This window comes from Phalacrocorax aristotelis, chromosome 8 (assembly GCF_949628215.1).
Source record: "Phalacrocorax aristotelis chromosome 8, bGulAri2.1, whole genome shotgun sequence".
Lineage (NCBI taxonomy): Eukaryota > Metazoa > Chordata > Aves > Suliformes > Phalacrocoracidae > Phalacrocorax > Phalacrocorax aristotelis.
Genome location: NC_134283.1, coordinates 41,366,311 through 41,386,656, shown reverse-complemented (window position 1 = coordinate 41,386,656; position 20,346 = coordinate 41,366,311). Strand labels below are relative to the sequence as shown.

At 46.6% G+C, this 20,346-nt stretch overlaps 1 protein-coding gene across 4 annotated transcripts in view; it reads right to left on the bottom strand.

The window, feature by feature from the left end:
• KLHL3 (kelch like family member 3) overlaps positions 1–20,346 on the bottom strand; it is a 63,386-nt gene that overhangs the window by 31,157 nt on the left and 11,883 nt on the right. The window contains exons 1-4 of one of the 4 annotated variants that reach the window (XM_075102862.1): positions 17,357–17,458; positions 9,593–9,709; positions 6,530–6,636; positions 873–994 (exon numbers count right to left, since the gene is read on the bottom strand). In XM_075102862.1, coding sequence (XP_074958963.1) covers positions 873–994; positions 6,530–6,636; positions 9,593–9,709; positions 17,357–17,370 — 360 coding nt within the window. In that variant the 5' untranslated portion in view covers positions 17,371–17,458. Of the gene's footprint in view, positions 1–872; positions 995–6,529; positions 6,637–9,592; positions 9,710–17,356; positions 17,459–20,346 lie in introns of those variants that run through there. The other 3 variants (XM_075102861.1, XM_075102863.1, XM_075102864.1) reach the window with 3 other exon arrangements.

Sequence of the window (20,346 nt, the reverse complement as noted above, 5' to 3'; positions counted from 1 at the left end):
AGAGCCTCATTTCAAGCAGAACCAGTCTAATTTTGCCATCTTAATCAGGTCAACACAAAGCATGCAACAGCGTTGCCCCTCTCCCTCTCCAGCATCACGGACACAAACCGGTTACCCTGCCCAGCATCCAAGTCACAGAGAGGAACACAACAAACTCAAACTGCCATTTGCAAACAAAACCAGAGACCAAGTGAAAGCACATCCACACATGAGCTCCCGGCATCCCTTCCAGAAATCAGTGTCTAAGTGCACAGCCGTTTTCTTGTCACAAATACAGCCAAAGAAAAAGCTTTACCAGCAGACGCAGCCATGTGACACAGCGAACGCTCTGCTCCTGAGCATTCCACTTTATCTATAGAATGCTTTTCAATTACTCTTTTCACTTCTAGATAAATATTTACCTCAAAGAACTTTGAGATGGAGTGCACATGCACAAAAAAAAGGAAGAATGCCTTCATTTGAACAATATATTCCACTCAAAGCTCTGCCAAACTACTCAAACTACCCAGAAAAATTTAAAAACTAACAGCCAGATTTCTTGACCATGACCTTAAAACAGCATTTGACTCACTATTTGTTTGAGTCTATTCTGACCTTTGACAGACTGACCCACAAGTCAGCACAGCTTCTTGGAAGGCAAATGCCTACTCTTGTTATAAGAGCTCGACACAAAAGCTAAATGCAATATGACTTAAGTGCGGGGAAAGCAGCAAAGTGCCTCAAGACTAAACAGAGGCTGGAAGTAGCTCTTTTCAAGTTCAACCTTTTACTTTCTGCGGCCTGAAGAGATCACTCACCCCCAGAGGACCTATGCCTCTGAGTTTCAAGCTTTTTTACTTGTGTCTCCACAGGAGCCACTGAACCAGACGTACCTGCACATTCTCTTCTGTGACCTCGATCTCAGCAGTGTAGATGTAATCAATCAGCTTCCTCAGGGTTTGCCCATCAACATCTTTTATCTCAATCTTCTTGGCTTTACTTTCAGACATGTCTCCTGAAATTAATTTCAAAAGGACAGTTAGAGTTTGTTTTGCAGGACCTCATTGCAGGCCCTTGCTCCCCATACATCCAGCACATCCTCCTGGTATCTGACTAGAAGACAGCCCTGGAGCTATCCCTGACCATCGAAGGACAACCAGCGAGATTCCCAGAAGCCTTCTAACGCCACCTAAAAGCCATCTCAACATTTGAAGACGCTAATGTAAAATAAAAGTAGTCAATAAATGCAACAAGCTCAATTTATTGCCAAAAAAGAACCTGCCATGGTTCACCTGCATTCAAGCACATATAGGGGCTAAAAAAATCTCAGTATGACCCTCAGCCATGTCTCAGCACAGGGACAGACTCAAAGAGACTGTGGACAAGTCTTAGGGAGAGCTTTGTAAAAAATATATGTATATTATGTTTTTATTTAAAATATTTTTAAATTGTGTGTATGTGTGTTTTTTATATATATTTATATATTTTAATATATATATATATAGGTAGATAAGCTGCAACAGCTAAGTTAGGGTGCTTTGTGGTATACCCTACAATAAAACCAAGGCAGCATTAACCTCTTTCTTTAGAAAGAGCCTGAAACCTCCTGAGGAAAACAAGCACACATGCCAGCAGTTAGTTACATGCAGTGTGCTGCAAGCTTCACTCCTAAATCACCCTGCTGTAACCTGTCCACACAGTTACACCTTATGCAAAACATCTGTGCAGAAAGCTGTATTTCTCATCTCTTGCCTTCCCAACCTCGCACCTCAGAGGCAAGGCAGCCTTCGGACCCAAACTGTACCCTTTGTCCAAATATACAATTTAAAGAAAAAAAAAAAAAACAAAACACCAAAACAACCAAACATGCAGAACTAGAGCAATAATTTCCCCTATGGATATACAAGTAAAACCCATGTCTGTATAAGAGCCTATCCACGAACGGGTGCTTTACGTGCACCTTTCCCATCGCTGTTGTGGCCAGCGCTGTGCAGCACCACACACACATACCCCGTGCATACGCACGTCACAGGAACAAAAGCATGCTGTGGGGAGGAGAAGAAAGGACTCCCTGGGGTTCTTCCAGCTTCCACGTACACATGGTGACCTCACCCATGTTCTAATCACCAAGATCTTGAGGAACCGCAGAAAAGAAAGAACAAACTCCCAAGCGGAAAGAAAACAATAAGTGAAAAAACAAAGCTAAACAAAGGAGAGCATGAAGAAATGTCAATTCTTAAACCTGGGCATGAATAACCACCACTCTAAGAAATCTGGTGACTCAGTACTGCTGTGGGATTAAGAGGAAAAATAGTTCCTGCTGCCTATAGGAGAAGTAATTACAACCTACGACTCCGTACAGCGTGCAACTAGATGCGGCCGAGCACATTAAGTGCACAGCAGAGTCAGACGCTAAATGGGGTCCGAGCTTGAGCAAAATCTGGATCCTGGAAACTGAACTTTGAGGGCTTCACTTCTGCCAATAAGGAGGTAAATAACAGGAGTGGGGTCAGACCATAGGTATTAGAAGAGCCAACAAAGTCCCAAGAGAAATGTAGACTGAAATATTTGCCCCAAATTCAATTTTTTTATACCAAATAATAAAATGTTATTCAGAGAAGCCCATGAATAGAATTGTACAAGTACAAAGGCGTAAATAATCTACATTTGGGAGGCCTTCAAAGCAGGCAGGACTTCTTAATTGACAAAATAAATGTCATCTCCTTCACAAACTTCCTCTCCCTGCAAAGAAACATCTCCAGAGATGAGACGGGGGTTCTGAGAGCAGGCCACTCCCCATCAGCCTACATGGAGCTGGAGGTGCCTATAAGGAGCACCCAGTCAGACCCCACCTACACAGCGAGGGGCAAGCAGAGCTGCTGGAGCCCTGCAGCAATTGCCGGGACCCAAGGGGCAGAAGGGAGGTTCGGATGCACGCACCCGGAGATCGATGCAGAAACAGCCTGGAGGGACCGATCTGAAAACATCATCTGCCTTTGTGGTGTTCATGTGACACAAGCAACAAAAATAAAGGCTGTGTGGGCTTCCACACCCACCAGCAAGCTGCCAGCCCTGCATACTAACAGCCTCCGCTGCCTCCGCTCTGGTAACAGCCCAGCACGCATGAGAAAGGGGAGTCTCGTGTGATGTGTCCCACCATCAGATGGGATCTGACCCCTCCAGCCATGCTGGCATGATCGAGTGCCCCCCACACTTGCCAGAGCCTGCTGCTCTTGACGTGCCTCTAATGCTGCAGAGGGAGGAGGAACCTGAAGACACCATAAGTGAAACAAGGCAGGGGTTGGTGCAGACCAAAAGCAGGCAACAAGCTGCCCCCTCCTCCAAGCACAGACCCAAGGCAAACTTAGCCTCTGAAGCACGGCTGCAGGCAGGTCAATTAAGGCATCTCATCCCACATCCCTTCAGAAAAAAAACCCCATACCTTAAAACCCACAAAACCCAACCCCTAGGATGTCTTTCGTAAGTCAGACTCAAGCCTTACCTGCTGCCTTAATTACAGAATAATTCAAAGCACTAGCGTCATCTCTCATACATAAGGGCTGTGCTGAGAAAGGGCTGCCCTGCACGAGGTGCTGCACAGACCCCATCCCCACACCGCTGCAGTTGGGCAGACGCGAGAGACAGGGTAGGAGGGAGCAAAGGCAGGTAAAACCGGCAGAGCAGCTCCAAGCAGACCCTCTTCAGCGGACAGACTTTGCAAGCCCTTCATGCATTGCACTCAACACCCAGCGGTGCTTCCTCCATTCCCCTCCGCTCGTGAGGGCAGGGAGAGAGCAGAGCTCTCCTGCTTTGTCACAAGATAAACTACAGTGAAAGCTGCAGCAGCTCATGGTGCCTTGTTTACCCAGCACAGCAGCTTGCCCTGCCTTCTACATAATGCTCTCCAGAGAGCATTCCCAGTGTACAGCTACTGCTTTTGCTGTTTCCTAAGTCAGAGATGTGCTGAAGAAGAATATAAGTGCATTGGATAACAAAACCACAGGCTCTCAAACATGGGGCAAGGACTTTGAAGAGGCACACGAGACCTGCAAGGGAGGTTTCTGTGTTGCTGCTTCCTCACTCAGTACTTCTGAAGTTCCCCCACGTATCTCACAGGAGCAGTCCTAGCAGCATCACTGAAGTATCAGTTATCCTTTCTGAAACTATTGCGTTTCCTTCTAAACGGATGAAAATTACTGTCCCCGATCATCCCCACAGAATGGTGCCAACAAGGACCAGCCACCAATCCAAAATGCTCTACAAAGCCAGTATGGGAAGGGACACTCAGGAAGCGCTGGGTCCCATCTCTCCTTCAGCAGTGGAAGATATGAATGGAAGATGTGCCTGCTTATTTCTGGACTTCCCAAGGCTATTTCAAAGAGGAATGCCTAACCAGAGCACACTAGATGGTTTAGCAAAGACCCTCAAGGTCATCACAAGGTCATTCATGAGTCTAAAGTCAGACCCAACCTACAGGGACTGGGCCTGCAGAGCAACCAACAGGCAAAGGTGGATGAGCTACAGGTCTCAGTTTGGTTCCCACTCTTCACAGCTTTACACTGATCATTCACTACCACGGGGCTGCCAGCACTGCCAGGGGACCCCTCCCACTCCCCCTACCCCCAAAAAGTGGCTCCTCCAGTGGAGACTCATGGTGCACAAGCAGCTCCTGCCTAGTCCCGCGAACACCCATGCCGTGCGCGGCTGCCCCCGAGTTATCGGGTTGCATCGCTGATGTGCAATGCGAAAGAAAACCAAAACAAAAAAACCAACCAAGCCACAACCACCAACTAATGTTCAAGCTGCGATTTTAAAATTTGCCCCTCCAGAGAGTGAGACACCACACAGCTGGAAGGAGATCACACACTTGGTCTTTGCAAGGAGATCCAGACCTTAGAAATTTGGGACTAGTTGGACAGAAAGCGAAGAGAGAACTGGTCTTTGCCTGACCGGCTGCCCCTGGGGATGTGTCAGGGGGAGGGGACAGGCAGCCACCGAGGCTGTCACCCAGCCCAGGGGAGCTGCCGAGCGGCCACATGAGTGGTTAGCTGATTACTGTTTAACTCATGGCGTGAGGGATTACACAGCCTGGAGAATTCCTGCATGGAAACATGAGCAACCCCACGCCACCACCTTCCCGCTCAAGTGACCTCTAAGGATCAGAGGGTTTTTCCAACAATTTTTCTTTTTTAAACTTCTTGTCAGGAACAAGCCTCACAAGGACTCGCAAGTCCTCCCCGAGGTGCCCTGTGCAAATGATTGCCTCTGAGCAGGATTTGCTCGTCTGCCTTGCCATCATGGCCAGTACCTGCTTCCACCACACAGCACCAGTACCCTAGAAAGCACAAATGCTCTCGCCCTTAGCTCACCACGCTGATAAAGCCACCATGGCAAACCTCATATCTCATCTCACATTCAGACACCTGTTTACACCTGAGGTTGTCGTCCATGTCCCGTTCCCCCCACCCCCCCCTACATTACGGAGGGGAAAAAAGCTTCTCAAATGACAACCTTTTTCCTGAGAAATGCTGCTTTCTGCTTCCAGTAGAGCAAATAAAACCACATCTAATCCCAAGGCTTTTAAAAGGAAGAACAAATCCCTAGACCACAGGCAAAGGAACATGAAATGGGCCAAACCTCCAAACGTCATTTATGCTGAAGGATGGTAAAAACCATTCCCTGGAGCATGCAATCTTTTTCTTTGTATTTGGTTAAGTCAGTTTCTATCCTGGAAAGGACAAGAAGGAAAAGGAAAAGAAGCTCAGCAGCTCCTGACCAGACTAATTTTACTAGAATGATGAATAAGTTGGTCACTCCCTTGCCTTGGGATGGCACGGTGGTTTTTTTTGCTGCCCCACCTGGGCACAGCCTCTGAAGGGCCCATGCTACAGGAATCAGGAGATGAGAGCACGAATTTTGTCCTCCTCTTTCTTTCACACTGAGGTTGTATCTGCCATTACCAAAACACACCGACTGCAGCAACGCACCCTGCAAAAAGGGAGGGCTGTTAAAACACACTGGGATTGAGAGAACAACGGTGTTATTTCGGGCAGTAGCAAAAAGTGCCATGGGAGATTAAACGTCCATGACTGCAAATCAGCATCGGCAGGGCTGAGCCTTGAAACTACAACTCCTGTGCCAGCAACTTCTTTGATGTGCACCATGAACATTTAGGGCACTGCATACGTGCTTGATGTTAATGATGTTTTCATGACCCAAGGTCTTGTTAAGGTGGGGGAGAAATACCCAACCCAAAAAGCAGTGAGCCAAACCTCAAAAACCTTCCTGTGCCTCACAGGCTACCCACTCACCCCTCACTCATACAACCACCCCATACCCATATACTATTCCTCAAGGAATTAGTCAAGGATGATCAGCATCATCCATCGAGTGTAGGAAACTGCATTCCTACCCATACTACTTCTCTCAAGGAAACCCTTTCCCCACAGGCCATGCCTACTGCCTCTGCTGCAGCTCCTGCCAGAGACACAACCAGAAGCCTCTGGGTTTGCAATGGCCCGTTCAACCTGAGTACAGTCAAGAAGAGTACCTGTAAACATCGCACAAAAATAAGGGCTGCAGGCCGCAAGGACCACGCGGTGGGCTTCCATCTCCACGGTTTCAGCCACAATCACCACATCACAGAGGAGCCGCTTGCTGGAAAAACACCAGAAAAGACAAAGATCATTTCAGAACTCCTTGTCAGCCAACAAGCTACATCGGTATAGCCTGAGAAAGTAAGCAGAGGCCCAGACAAGGCACCTGAGCTTCTGCCAGATCCCAGTGGAAGGTCCTCTAAGCCTTCAGCTAGCAGCTTCTCTCAGTGTTTGCCTACAAAACAAAGCCTGAATCCTCCCAGAGCTGCAGCCCTGCCTGTGGTTCTGCTTTTCCCAGAAAAAAAAAAAAAAGAGTCTGGTAGCCAAACTAGGTATGCATGCTGCCCGAAGAATGCGTGGGTAAGGAGCTCTTTCCACCCCTCAAACAAGTAGGGCTTGGAGAAGGCACAGAACAGCTTAAGAGTTTGGGCACTACCTGGAGCCAAGCTCTAGTAGAGCTGTAAGACAAGAAATAGCTGTGCAAGGGAACACCAGAGTGCTTTCATCTTTACACAGGGGAAAGGTAGAGTGGAAAACCACAGTTATTTCTGTACTTCCTTCCATGTTTGGCCACACAGAACGTGACCACCAAAACACCTCCTGGCACTGACCAGCACAGAGGCTGCCCCAGCTGTCTCCCAGTGAGATGTCGTCAATCACTGGAGTTTATCCATGGGCCTGAGGATTCATTTACCACACGAATTAGTCTGGGATTAAGAGTCACTGGGATAAAGTAATTCCAAGCAGAAACCAAAAAACTTCTGAGCTCCCCCGCTGACTCATTGTACAGCTTTGGAAAAGTCACTTCATTAACTAGTGACCTTTTCTACCAGCCCCACATACGTCCTTTGAGGATTCATTAGTTAATATTTGCACAGGGCTCCTGAGATACAGACAGCTAGAAGTGCTCAGCCTCCCAGTAAGTTGGTTTAAGATGTTTGAGCATACAAATGCAAAATAAGGGTGTTCTTTCCAAATGTCAGCCCTGAAAAAGGGTCAGTGACTGTAAATCTAGGTGTCACCTTCTCTTCAGAAATGCTTATCCCCAAACTGCACTTTGCTTTTTGGAAACTGCATATCAAATAAACACACATAGAGCTTCTAATGGGCTAGGTGTGTCTCCTCCATTTACTGGAATACATGAACAAAACATCTATGAAATGGAGGGTTATAGTTGGAAAACAGAAAGAAAGTAGGATCTGGTAGTCCCTGCTCTGCACTCACCCCAGTTTGGAAGGGGTGATGGCAATGAGGGAATCTCTTTAACAGCCTCTTAACAGAGGCTTCCTCATTTCCTTCAGCTTATGTAAAAGATGCTCTGCTCAATTCATTTTTGGACTACAGCTATCTAAAGTACCACTCATGAGATTAATTTCATCTACATTCGAAAGCTAAAAATTTCAAGTGAGCAACATATAGCAAATAGGTTAAAGGCTTAGCAAGATTCTTCTAGACCCTCTGTATGAGATTTCTGGATGCATTTGAATGGGGGCATTATTATTCAAGGTAGCTATTAACACTGATTGTTGACAGCTTAAGGGATTGTAAACTCAATGCACGTACAATAGACTGAGAACTGTATATTCCAGAACAGCAGCGGGAGCTGACAAAAAGGAGTGCCTAGAAGAAGAAAACATTAAATAGGTGCTTAAGGGCAGTTTTCAGTCTTCTGTTTTGTCACTTTAGTATTGCACAAGATCTAGCTAACTACAGGCACTAAGAAACATTGTCAGTCTCCAGCTATTCCCACTATGCTTCAGTTTACAAAGGAAAAATAGTAGGCACAATAGATTTCTCAATATAGCTGCACAAACCTCTATTTTCAGATCCTTTGCTTTCAGTACAAAGAAAGAACAAGAGGGACGCCAACTAAGAAAAAACCACAAAACAAAAAACACTCCAAAACTTACTCCGCTTCATGTAATTGTTACAAGGGAAGGATATTTCCATTTTCTGTTCCTATGCAGCTGAGAATCACTGTCAGACATCTGTGGAAGGAGACATTTCTAATCCTTCTCCACACTGGAGAACACGTCTATTGGGAAACCACATAATCCACAGAAGAGAGGTGACTATTACAGCATCTTTTGAGTACTTTGGTTGTGCAGGAAAAGCAAAGGGTGTTATCTGCTTTCATCATACCATCTGGACAGCAAGGGAGCGCATACGTTCATGTGTATGACACATGTACCTTCCATAGGAATTCTTTTAAAAATTGGGTTTCTAAGTCTATATTTGAATGGTAAAGGACTCAAATGAACTAGTCAGAGAAATGCTCACTGAACTTCTATCTGATTCATGGGATAACAACCACCAAGAAACAACTCGGGTTTAACCACTGCCGCCACATTGCTGATGTGATGACAGCAGTTCCTGAAGACGTGTTCGCTGATATTTTTTCTAGCCTCCATTCTCCCTGGACCCACACAGCCATCTAGAGACCAAGGAGTTCTCTTTTAACCAAAGTCAGGATTTTTAAATGTTCAAGTAGAGAGCTGACATTCTTCCTGAGTTGTTGCTTTTTTCCACCCCCTATTTTGGAGTGCTAAGCCCAGACTGAGCGATGCTGCTACTTGAAGAGAGTAAGAACTGAACATTAATAATCTTTGGTCTGTAATTACGCGTAGGTGTCTTAATGTCTGTAAGGTTCTATTATTGGTTTTCAGACCATTAGCTCAGTTAAGAACATATTTTACATCTGAATTTGCTGTAAGGAATGGGAAAGACTAAATGAATGATCATCTTAAATGAAGGCTATTGCTCAGATAACCTTTTTGAGACATAGCTGGCTTCCTTCCACTGGGAAGATAGAGAGGTCTAAGATTGGGAAGAGCAACCCACCACAAAAGGGCTCTACTTTAGCTGTCTCTTCCTACTTGTTTATTAATACCCCAAGTGCAACCGTTAGCTGTGACAAAGATGGCAATTTTTTTTCCTAAGTCTCCCAAAAGCTGTTCTGTTCCAATCAGCACATTTCTGCTAAACCAGGGAGGGCGCTCATTAAGTCAAAAGTGTACCTCCGTAATTCATTCATGACCTTGAATGCCTTTCTCATGTGAGAGGGGTTGACTGTCACTGTACGCTGGTCCTTTTCATCTTCTGCTGCCTCAGAGGAGCGGGAACTCTGCTTAACACTAAAAACAGGGAGAAAAAAGGAGTAGAAAGTTTGATTCAATGACACTTTAAAAATTATCATAAAACTGCAGCACAGGGTGCTATGCATGGAGTCACCTGCACACTTGTTAGTTGGCTCAGGTTCAGCCTATGAAGACCATCACTAAATGCAGCTACTTCTGCATGGATGTTGAAAGCCAACCCAGCCCACATTTCAGTCAGCAGGGAAGAAAAGGAAAAAGTGCCAAAACTCGAGGACAAAGCCCAGCCTTACAGGCTTCAGTCCAGGAAAGCAGTATAAGCTGAAATTCAAGCCAGAACATAATTGCTCACTGAATAGAAATAGACTTCAGCACTGGGAACTACAAGAGTACCACGGATACTTTAACATCCATACAGAGAAAGAGAAGTTTAGTTTTCAATGTCCCATCTGAAAAACGCAAGCATACAATACATGACTCGTATCTTCTTCTATAGAGGCAAGTAGAAAAGGACTATTAAAACTCCCTGCACAGCTTCCAGAGCATTAGCATTACAGAGGCTGCAAGGCATTTCCATTTTAGAAATAGGTCTATTTAGTGCCACTGAAACATACAGAAAGAATTATTAAACCAGACCTTCCTACCAGAACCACCAGTTATATAGGTAATGTCAAACCAGATGCACCCAGTTACGTGCTGTGTTTAACTAGGCCAACAGGTGCCTAAGGCACATACACATCCTCATTACTTTGTTGGGAGCACTGGCTCTTTTTACAGAATTGACATCACATCAATATCTCTACCTCCCTGATCTGAAAGTGTGTGAAATCACTCAGAGCTAAAGGTTTCCACCTATTAAAAAAGCAGCACTTAGAGCCAGGTCCCCCTTCTGCTTACAGCCACTGCTCACCCCTCAAACCTTCCAGCAGGCAAAGGCAAACGAGACGAATCGAGCAAGGTTGCCCATGTCGAAAGCCAACCCCAAGCAAATGGCAGAGCTCCAGAGGTAACCCCCCGCCCCACCGTGCACCACATTGGAGACCTTCCCAGAGCTTTCCTTCCAAAGGACACTCTCCCTCAGCTTCACTTTTGTCCCCTCTTTCGCTAAGCTTCTTGTTTGTCCCCTCCTCCCTGCCACCTTTCTTAGTTGGGCTTGTATCACGATAAAGAAGGCTGAATCAGGTTAAACCATTGGTCTGGGCAGCCCTGCATTCTGACTCTCCAGTGACCAGAAGATGATGCCTGAAGAAGGATACAAAGCCAGTGAAGTGCAGAGGGATCCTTCCGCAGAAGAGTCTGCCAACCCCTGCTAAGGCGTGTATGCATGCACAAATACATATATATATACACCTATACTCACACACAGTGACTTTTCCTTTGAAAAACACAGTTATTCACAATTTACAACCCCTTGACAGCATGAAGCCCTTGCTGAACATTACACCCGCCCCATTGCCTGCTCCTGACCCATGGCTGTGACCAGCACCACATCCCTCAGAACCACATGAAGCTCTTTGCCCCCGCAAGCTGTCCTCAGTGGGCTGCATTGTCCTCCTAGAAACAAGACGCTGAATAGCGGCCAAGCCGCACGCAGCTCAAATACATGCCTGCATGCTGAGCGGCCTCCAGCTTTGTGCCCGAGACAAAGGTTAATACCCAAAACCACCAAGCCCAATTCCTTCGCTTTGCTGAGCAAGTGAAATATTTTCAGTCATAAGTGAAGCCACGAGGCTGAGCACAACATCACTCAGCACATGTCCCAGATGAGGAAGACAACTTCCCAGACTGCGTTACAGTCATCATCCAATTAGCTTAGTACGGCTGGATAAAAAGAAAACATCAGAAAGAAGAGTACCGCTTGTTAAATGTTCAGTATTCAAGTGACTGGTATCAGGCAACCAGCTTTTCTGCCCTCGAAGGGAGCTGAACTCATTCCATGCCGCACCTAGCGCCAGCAGCGCTTGTGGGCACGGACAGCAGCGGCACTCAGCTCTTCCCAGGTCTGCACGCCCCAGCAAGGGAGTCTCCTTGCTCCAGGGACATAGCCAAATTCAGCTAAGCCTCAGTGTAGTATCCCTCAAAAGCCCTGGTTGGAATCTTAGGCCAAGTGAAGTTTGACCACAGCTTTAAACACCCCAATGTAAACCCTTGATTTTTAAACAGCTAAACCTGCCCTTGCGGCACGCTGGAGCCAAGGAATGAAGAATGAGGCTCTGGAAGTGCAAGTGACTTCACCAAGCTTTCAGTCTCCAAAGCTGAAACACGTACACAAAGCAAACAAATCAAACAAGCAAAAGAAATAAAAAGGAAAAAAAAAGAAAGTGAAACTGAAAGGTGGTGGCAGGGACAGCTGTACCCATCGCTCAGGACGCTGCTTCGGTCATTGTCACAGACCTCGTGGGGTCCAAAATCAAGTGATGAACACAAAAATCATGAGGTGGCTTTAATAAGAAAAAGCACTCCACTGAGATTAATTTATTCGCACTCCAGTGCTGGAGACCCAAGATTCGTTATTTTCCAACTTTTCCACTGGCAAGAGATACAGTTCAAAGGGCACAGCGAGTTTCACCAAACACCAAAGTAAATGTCAGATCAACAAGCCTTCATAAAGCCTCAACCCCACCAACGCTTGCCTGTGTATTTGAAAAGCAAAACCTTGCTTCAGAATTTTTGAAAAAGATCAGTTGGTTCCTCCTAAAAAGCATGAAAAGTAACTTTTAAAAAAGCATCCTAATAGACATCCTCAGCTTTATTAGCAGGGGTGGATTTCACATTTTGCCAAAGGCTCACCGTAAGAAAATACTCCAGATTGTCTGGTTAAAAACTTGTTTCAAAAAAAAATCAAGATATGCTATTTAAAGTTTTTCCAAATGACTCATATAAAAAACACATTTAAAAAATTAATGGCCAGGAGCCTTTAACTCATCTCAGAGACTGACTCAGCTTCCACAGAACTGTGTTCCAGTAATGCACAGAGGACGATTTTATCTGGGAGAAAGATTTCACAGCCCCATACACGCACTCTCAGGTCACAGACATTTCCAATGTAAAAATGCAAGAACCTAAACACTCCAAGCAAATGCAACCTGCCACGAAGCAAAAGCTATCCCTGAGAAGACCAAAACAGCACATTGCATAGCCCTTTTCTGAGTTTTTTTTTCCCCGTACAACTCTAAGAACTATTAAACTTATTACACTGTTATTATATAATGGAGCAGAGCAAATCAAAGGAGGAATGGAGTCCTCTGATCAAAGGTACTAGCCGAGACCACCCGAACATGCAGGAGTCCCTGCACCCCATGACCACAGAGGCTTTCCCCCAGCACCTTCACGTCTGCGTAGCTGATGTCCTACCACACCAGCGGGACTCGTGAGCCGGCTGCCGAGAGCAATTTGTTCTATTCCTGGGCTATCCAAGGCCACGCACCGAGTGAACGGACACATGATTTAATTTCCCTGGGCCAGATGAACATGCTCGTTAGGGACACAGCAGGATTCTCCTAAAATAAGCAGAGAGGCTTTTACTTTCAGAAAGTGCCAACCCCACTGCCACCTCCTGCACAGCTTTTCAATGCTGGCCCCAAGTAGGACAAACGAACCCTGATTTGAGGGTCCCCAATTAAGCCAGCGAAGCTAATCACAACCCCATTTACACTGTGTTCCTCCTGTCCAAGACCCACTAGCTGGGCTCAGCTCAAGCTACCCGCAGGATCACAGCACAGCTCCTGCCTGAACACGGCTGCACACCACCCAACAGAAAGGTATTTTAAAACCCCATAACACGTAGCTCTGCTGCATGCATGCATTTATCAACTATAAAGTTGGGTTGCCTTAGTTACCAGCAGTAATTACAGATGTCTTTGTAGATTACGTGAAAGAAAAGCCTTTCTTAGAGCTAAACTGTCCCCTGGCAAGATTATTGCAGTGCAGAGAGCTGGTAAACCCCAGGAACAAAAATCCCATCCTCTGCCAAAACCAATTCACCACTGACTTTACTGGAGCCAGGAGTTCACCCTGAAGGAGGGGCAGATCTCAAATACACTCTCCTTCAGAGCAGAGGATGAGTTTCTGCTCATGTTTCTGGGAGAACAGCTGCCAGGCTCTGCTCCTAGCCCAATGTGGACACCACAAAGGTCCCCTCTCCACCAGGCTCTCACACTGGAGAGACGATGGGACTCCAGATATGTCCCCTCCAACCAGCCTCAACCTACTGTGCAGCACTGGGGGGGGTCCTCCGGAAGCCGCTCTCACCTCCTGCCTGCGCACCACAGACTGAGGTCTGCTCTCCTGGGTTCTCCCGTAACACCACGGAGCTTTGGCCCCAAGGTCGCCCAGCGAGTCAACAGGGCTCAGCAACCTGCCCTCCCGCAGCACGGGCAATCCAACACCTCCACAGGCACTTCATATCCTTATGTTTACTTAAAAGTGACATGCTAACTGTAAATTTTCAAAGCCTATGGAGCTCCTTTGCGGGATACATTCCAGTCACCACCATAAAACGTCAATCTTCAGTCCAGAGAGGTTTGACATAGCTCCCATCTAAATATTTGACAGATGCCCAATAGCAGTTACTAGTGTTCAAAACTCAAATGCCTCTACTAAGATAATGGAGACCAAAATATTAATTTAGTCTTAGCAAAATGAAAAATCATTTTACCTTAACTGGCGTAATTCTCTGTTTAGAATCAACGGCCAAAATCATGGCACAAATACATTATGCCCAATAGTTTTATTCCTCAAGTCAGGCAGACACAGTAAGAAAAAGGTGTCCGTGTAATGGCATATTTATAAAAATGACAATTTCTGAATTTGTCTTTAGGTGTTCAGAAAGGTAGTATAAAAATGTGATTGAAGGAATCCAAATACTGAGATTTTGAGAGGATTTCAGAAAAACATATTATCATTAAAACATATGGGAGGTAGCATAATGGAAATGATTTTTTTTTTAATAGCAATATTATTTTTCCTATTCTGTTAATTTTTTTCAGTGCCTACATCAATATGGACACATTTGCTTAGAAAAAACACACAATAGGTATACAACAGATCCCCAGAAGGATATTCATATCAAAGGAGACCTGAGGGAAAAGCAGACTTCAGGAACTCTGGAGAAGAAAAGTCTTTGCTGACAGTAATGGAAACAACACAAAATAACTCAAATATGGCAAAACCGTTTGCTTTCAAAGGTGAATATTTTATTTTTCAAGCAAACTATGAAGAGACTACCCCCACTCAAAGATAATCTTAACATTACAGGTGTTTTAGTTCTTTAACCAAAAAAATTAACATTCCAGTGTTTTTTTTCCCTATTGAATCTCAGACAAATCTTGCAAATTCAGAACAAGAGTACCATGCCCGATCATACAACCTTATGTAATTTCTCCATAAAATGCAAGTCCCTATCAGCACAGTAAAAGAAAATCTGGATTCTGAAATAATTTATTGCCAAATGTGAACGTTTCAGGTTAAAGCTCCCTTGCCCCGGCTGCTTCTGCCTATGCGCAATGACATGGGCACGCGATACCACTGAACAACTCGGATGTGCAAGTTATCAGGATATTTGAGTCCGGGCAGGCTGGGGACCAGAGTCAGAGGTGAGGAGAGCATCAATAACGTGCTCCTCACGGACTACAAAAATGGAAAAAAGCAGTAACATTAAAAACCAGGGGGAAGTCTGCTGTCATGAAAGTCACAGAGTGTAAAATTTGAGGCCTAATCTGCATGACACAGATCTGAGTCAAAATGCAGGGCAAAAGGACAAAAAAATGGGAACAGAACCAGCCCACGGTGCTCGCCCACCAAGGTCATTTTTCAACACCTCCTTCCAGGACTTGCTCAGAGCACTCCCACATGATGTGCCCTTTTGAACCAGAAGGCAGGTGAATATTTCCAGCTTTCCTTGCCAAGAGTCAAACCCCACATCGTTACTGCCCACAACAAGTTCAGGCCCACCTTCCTCTTCCGAAAAACTAGAAACATAAGCAGCAACTTGGATAATCATTCCTCACTTCCAGAGGCAGAGAATGTGCTGATGGGGACTGTCCTTCATGCCGTAAAACCAGACGGTCTGGAAAAAAAGGATGAGGCAAAACAGTCCAGATACTTTCCTGGTGACTTTTGCCCCAGCAAAAGGCCTTCGGTCAAAATGAGACCATAGCTGGTAACCATAAAAAAGGTAATAAGTAATAGTCCCAAGGATGATCCCAGCCTGGGGTATCAAAACAGCTCCTCGCCACTTTCTCACACACCAGACTCATTTATATATAGGTAAAGAAAAAAAAGGAGGAAAACCCATTCCATGGCCAAGCATCTAATACGACAATCTAAGATTTCAAGGCACTTGAAATTAATTAATATCTGGGTTAATATCCAGAAGTGGCCATTCACACCCTTATGGGAAGCAGAGCCCTGCAGTGTAGTTTGGAGAGAGATGTGGCGGGCTGAAAGTTTTGTTTTGCACATTAAATAGACAAACAATTGCAAGCATTGAGTCACATAAGGGCAGAAAGCTGCCTTTCTGAGCTCCGAAAGCAACTCCCACAGGCTGCTGAGAGTGTTTTCCCTCAACAGAGGAATAATTTCCAGAATTTGGGGCTTGACCCCCAGCTTAATTTTTCAATGTATCCTATTTAAACAAAACTTCTGTCGAGCCCTGACAATTAGTACTACCAGCAGGTCAAGCCCCCTCTCTGTTCCCCCACCCCCTGCAAGGCCACCAGCACAAAAGGAAGCGCTCAGCATATCCTGGTTTTGGTTTGGTTTTAGGTTTTTTTAATACCAAAAAAAAAATCCCCAGACCAGCTTAAATGTTTCGTTTGAAGCAGTACAAGGGAGCTTCTGGTGTGCAAAAGACAGCCCGACGGAGGGGAGGCAGAACGAAGGCAGAGCAGAAACACTCACCGTCTCTCTGGCATCTGTGAAATCCCTGCGCAGAAATAATCTCGTATGTGTTCAGTGGGCATTAGGTCGACTCTGCGAGCACTTCTACGCACAGGTTTTAGAGCAAAACAGCTGCCTTGCAGGAAATAAAGTATATACGGCCCAGCTACCGTGCAAGGGGGACACGGGATCCCCTTCTGCCCGCCGCACCACCCGGGCGGTGCGCAGCTTCTGCATACACGCGCGGGTAAACTGGCCCCTGAAAGCTCCACAGACGCTACAGATTTTCATTCATTACTCCAGAAAAGCACGAAATACCCGTGGGTACGTCTTCAACCGCATAACAAAGTCAGCTGCCGGAGGTTCAACATAGAAGGCAGACCCAAGCCCAGCGATTTGCGAGGCACATGTTGCCGACAGAAGGACCCCGCAGCACACCAGCCCACCTCTCCTGCCCCACGAGCGAGTTTAGAAAACACCCACGGGGGCCGCCTCCCTGACCCCCTCATTCCTATATAAAGAACATTCTCCTGAAAAACCGCTGTTCCCTCGGTGCGGGCACACGGGGGGAAGCAGCCTGTCACCATGACATTGCAACATCTAGTAAGAACGCGGCCGGCGCTCATCGCAGGAGGTATTTCTGCAAGCGGGCAGGAATGGGGAGGAGGAACTGCGGGGGGATCCCCGCAAGCCGCGTCCCGCATGCCTGCGCACAGCCACGGAGAGCATCCCCATCCCATCCCTCACCACCCCCCCCCCGGGCGGGCGGCGGGGCGGACACAAAGGCTCGGCGGCGGCGGTACCCACCTCTCCTCCTCCATTGTGCGGGGCGGCGGGGGGCCCGGGGGGCGGCGGGGGCAGGCTCAGCGCCCCGGGCCCGGCATGGCTGCGAGCGGCCGCCCCCGCCCCGGGCCGCTTCCTGCGGGAGCGGAGCGCTGCGTCCCCGCCGCAGCCACAGCCGCCGCCGCAGCCCGCACCGCCCCCCGCCTCCTCCTCCTCCTCTTCCTCCTCCTCCTCCTCGCAGCCTCCTCCCCCGGCGAGCTTGCGAGCGTCTCCGGGCAACTGCAGCTGCGGAGGGCGGCCCCGCACCGCCCGGGCTCCGGTCCCGCCGCCGGCACAGCCCCCCGTTACGGCAGCGGGGAATAAAATAGGTCTATGGACCGCCCCGAGCCGTCCCAAGGCGGGGAGCGATGGTGGCGAGCGGGAACCCACCGGGCAGCGGGAGGGGAGAGAGCGGGGAGCAGCTCCTGTCCCCTCAACCAGCCAGCCAGCCGTCCGTCCGTCCGTCCATCCATCCGCCGCCTGCTGATCTCAGTCCTTACATCGGCGCCGTCGCCTCCGCAGCTCGGGAGTTGGCCCCCGGGGAGACGGTGGATGAGCCGATTGGCCCGTAACTACTTCAGTCCCCGCAATCGATAGACTAAAGCAAAGTTTTAGCGGACTGAAAATCCCCGGTACCGACCGCAAGGTCAAGCCCGCGCGCAGGGTGACGGCGGGACAGGGCTGGTGATGCTCAGGCCTGCTGACAAGGAAGAGGGTCCCAGCCCCCCAGGTCTCCCCACGCCCTCTGCAGAGCTCAGGATCTAGCCTCCAGTTCCCCAGCTTATAAAAAATCTTGCTGCCCTTCTATGCAATCCATCAGGCCAAATACATCCCGCATAGGCAAGATGGGCCCTTCTAAACTGCAGGTGCTATTTAGCCCGAAGCACCGGACTAAATAACATTTGCCATTTTTATTCCAATTGATCCCATTGCAGGGCCTTTTACTTAAAACTATAATTTTTTCCTCACTTTATTAAAAGATTTTCTCAAGCTTATTCTGCATAAATGAGGCCCCAGAGGTTAATTATAATAAAGACAGAAACGTTTGCTTTCTTCATTACTCTTACACTCACAAAACGTTCTTGTGCAGAGGAAAGAGATAGGTAGAAGTGTCGAGAGATTTTTCTTGTGAGATGCCGCTCCACCTCTTTTGTAAATAAAACAACCTCACTCTTCTACTTTTCTCCTCAAATCCTCCTCCTTAGCAACCTAAGTTTCATACATCTTTTAAAATGTATCAGCAATGATGATTGAACAGATGCTACGGCACCTTCCGTTTGAGGTTTCAAAAGCTCGTTTTGAATCTTACCTAGTCATCACCCCCATTCTTCAGATAAGAAAACTTAACACACCTGGAAGTTAAAGGACTTTATCAAAGTCTCATGGGGATGGAGAGTCCAGAGCCCTGCTGTTTAAACACCATGTGGCAGCCTCCTCACAAACAGAAGAAATACAGATAAAGCCATGGAGTCAAACCTCACACAGGATTCTGGCAAAAGGAAATGATTCCTGCATTTTCCTTTGAGAATCCTGTTAAACTATTGGTTTAACACATCCAGATCCTCAGGTATTTCCCTAGCGTCCATTCAGTCTTACACTCTTGATACACAACATGCAAAACCGCAAGACACTAGAGTTCAAACCAAAGAAAAGGTAACTATCCTAAAAATACTAGACTTTATCTAGTAAACAAGGGCTGGAACTTGTTTCCATTGAGTAAGTCCCTCAGTAATCTTAAAGTCCAGGTACAAGAGCAGGTCCTGAAATTGCTGCCAAGTACCTGTGTATTTTTATTAACACATAGTTTTTAAATATGAAAATATTTGGCTTTCACCATTAAAAAAAAAATAATCTGTATCCCACTTCTGCCAACCTGGGAACTAGGCACCGAGGTCGAACCAAACCAGCAATACCTTCTTAAGTGCTTTGCCCCACCAGACCCTACAGGTGCCTATAGCAACCACTGAAAGTTAAATCCCAGTGACAGACAAGAGCAAACCAGTGAATAATTATTGCTGGGGTGGGACAAAGGCATGTGCCAGTAATCAGAGATTATCTTTATAGCAGCCTTGCAAAATAATCCTGACTCGGTAACAACCCCAATACAAAAATTTCTTGCTCATTTTTAAGTACAAACATTGACATCTTGAAAGAACGGGTGTTTAAAATGAATTAGTAACACTTGATGGGTGGAATTTTTACAGCCTCTTTCAAAAATTCCTAGTCCCAACCTCCTACATCTAATCTACCTTCTATCACAGAGCAGGAAGGTCCACGGAATGCCTGTTCCAGCCAGTACCACTATCCCTTGGCACACCAAAGCCTTCCAGACTCCTGCAACAAGCTTCAGATCTACAGTGAAAGACCAAACCCCCCAGCTCTAGCGAGCCATAGGGAGAAATGAAGAAAGTTCAAAGCATTACCAGTGTCCCTATGACAGCAAGGAATTTCTTCAGTAAAAGTGCCAGGAAGGGAGGGAATAGAAACCACCCCTGCCAATCTGATTCAAAACTCTCCCAGCCCAACATCTGGCAGCAGGTTTAACCTGAGGTTGTAAGTGAAGCATATGGAGTTCTTCCAAGAATTTAATTCTATGAAGAGCCCCGAGATGCTTGGAAAACACCCTGTCAATCTCCACAGCTTCAGCAGAAGCCAGAAAGAGCCCCCTCCCCAAAACCCAGCAGAAAGCAAACTGTGCATCAAGGTACAAAAAAAAAACCCCAACCCTTCCTGGCTCTGCAAGGCAAACTGCAAGAGCCACAAATCACAGGATCATACAGTTTAAATACAGCGCAAGCTGTGAGTCGGGACCCTTCACTCCTCTGTATATACCTGTTTTCAGGTATATACCAATATACAGGTTCCAGAGATCCGTATCATAAGCAATTTGCTATCTTTAGCAGCTCTCTTTAGTTGTATAATCCCCTCCATCAAATTAGTAATCATCTTTCTTAAAAAACAATGGCTTCTGCATA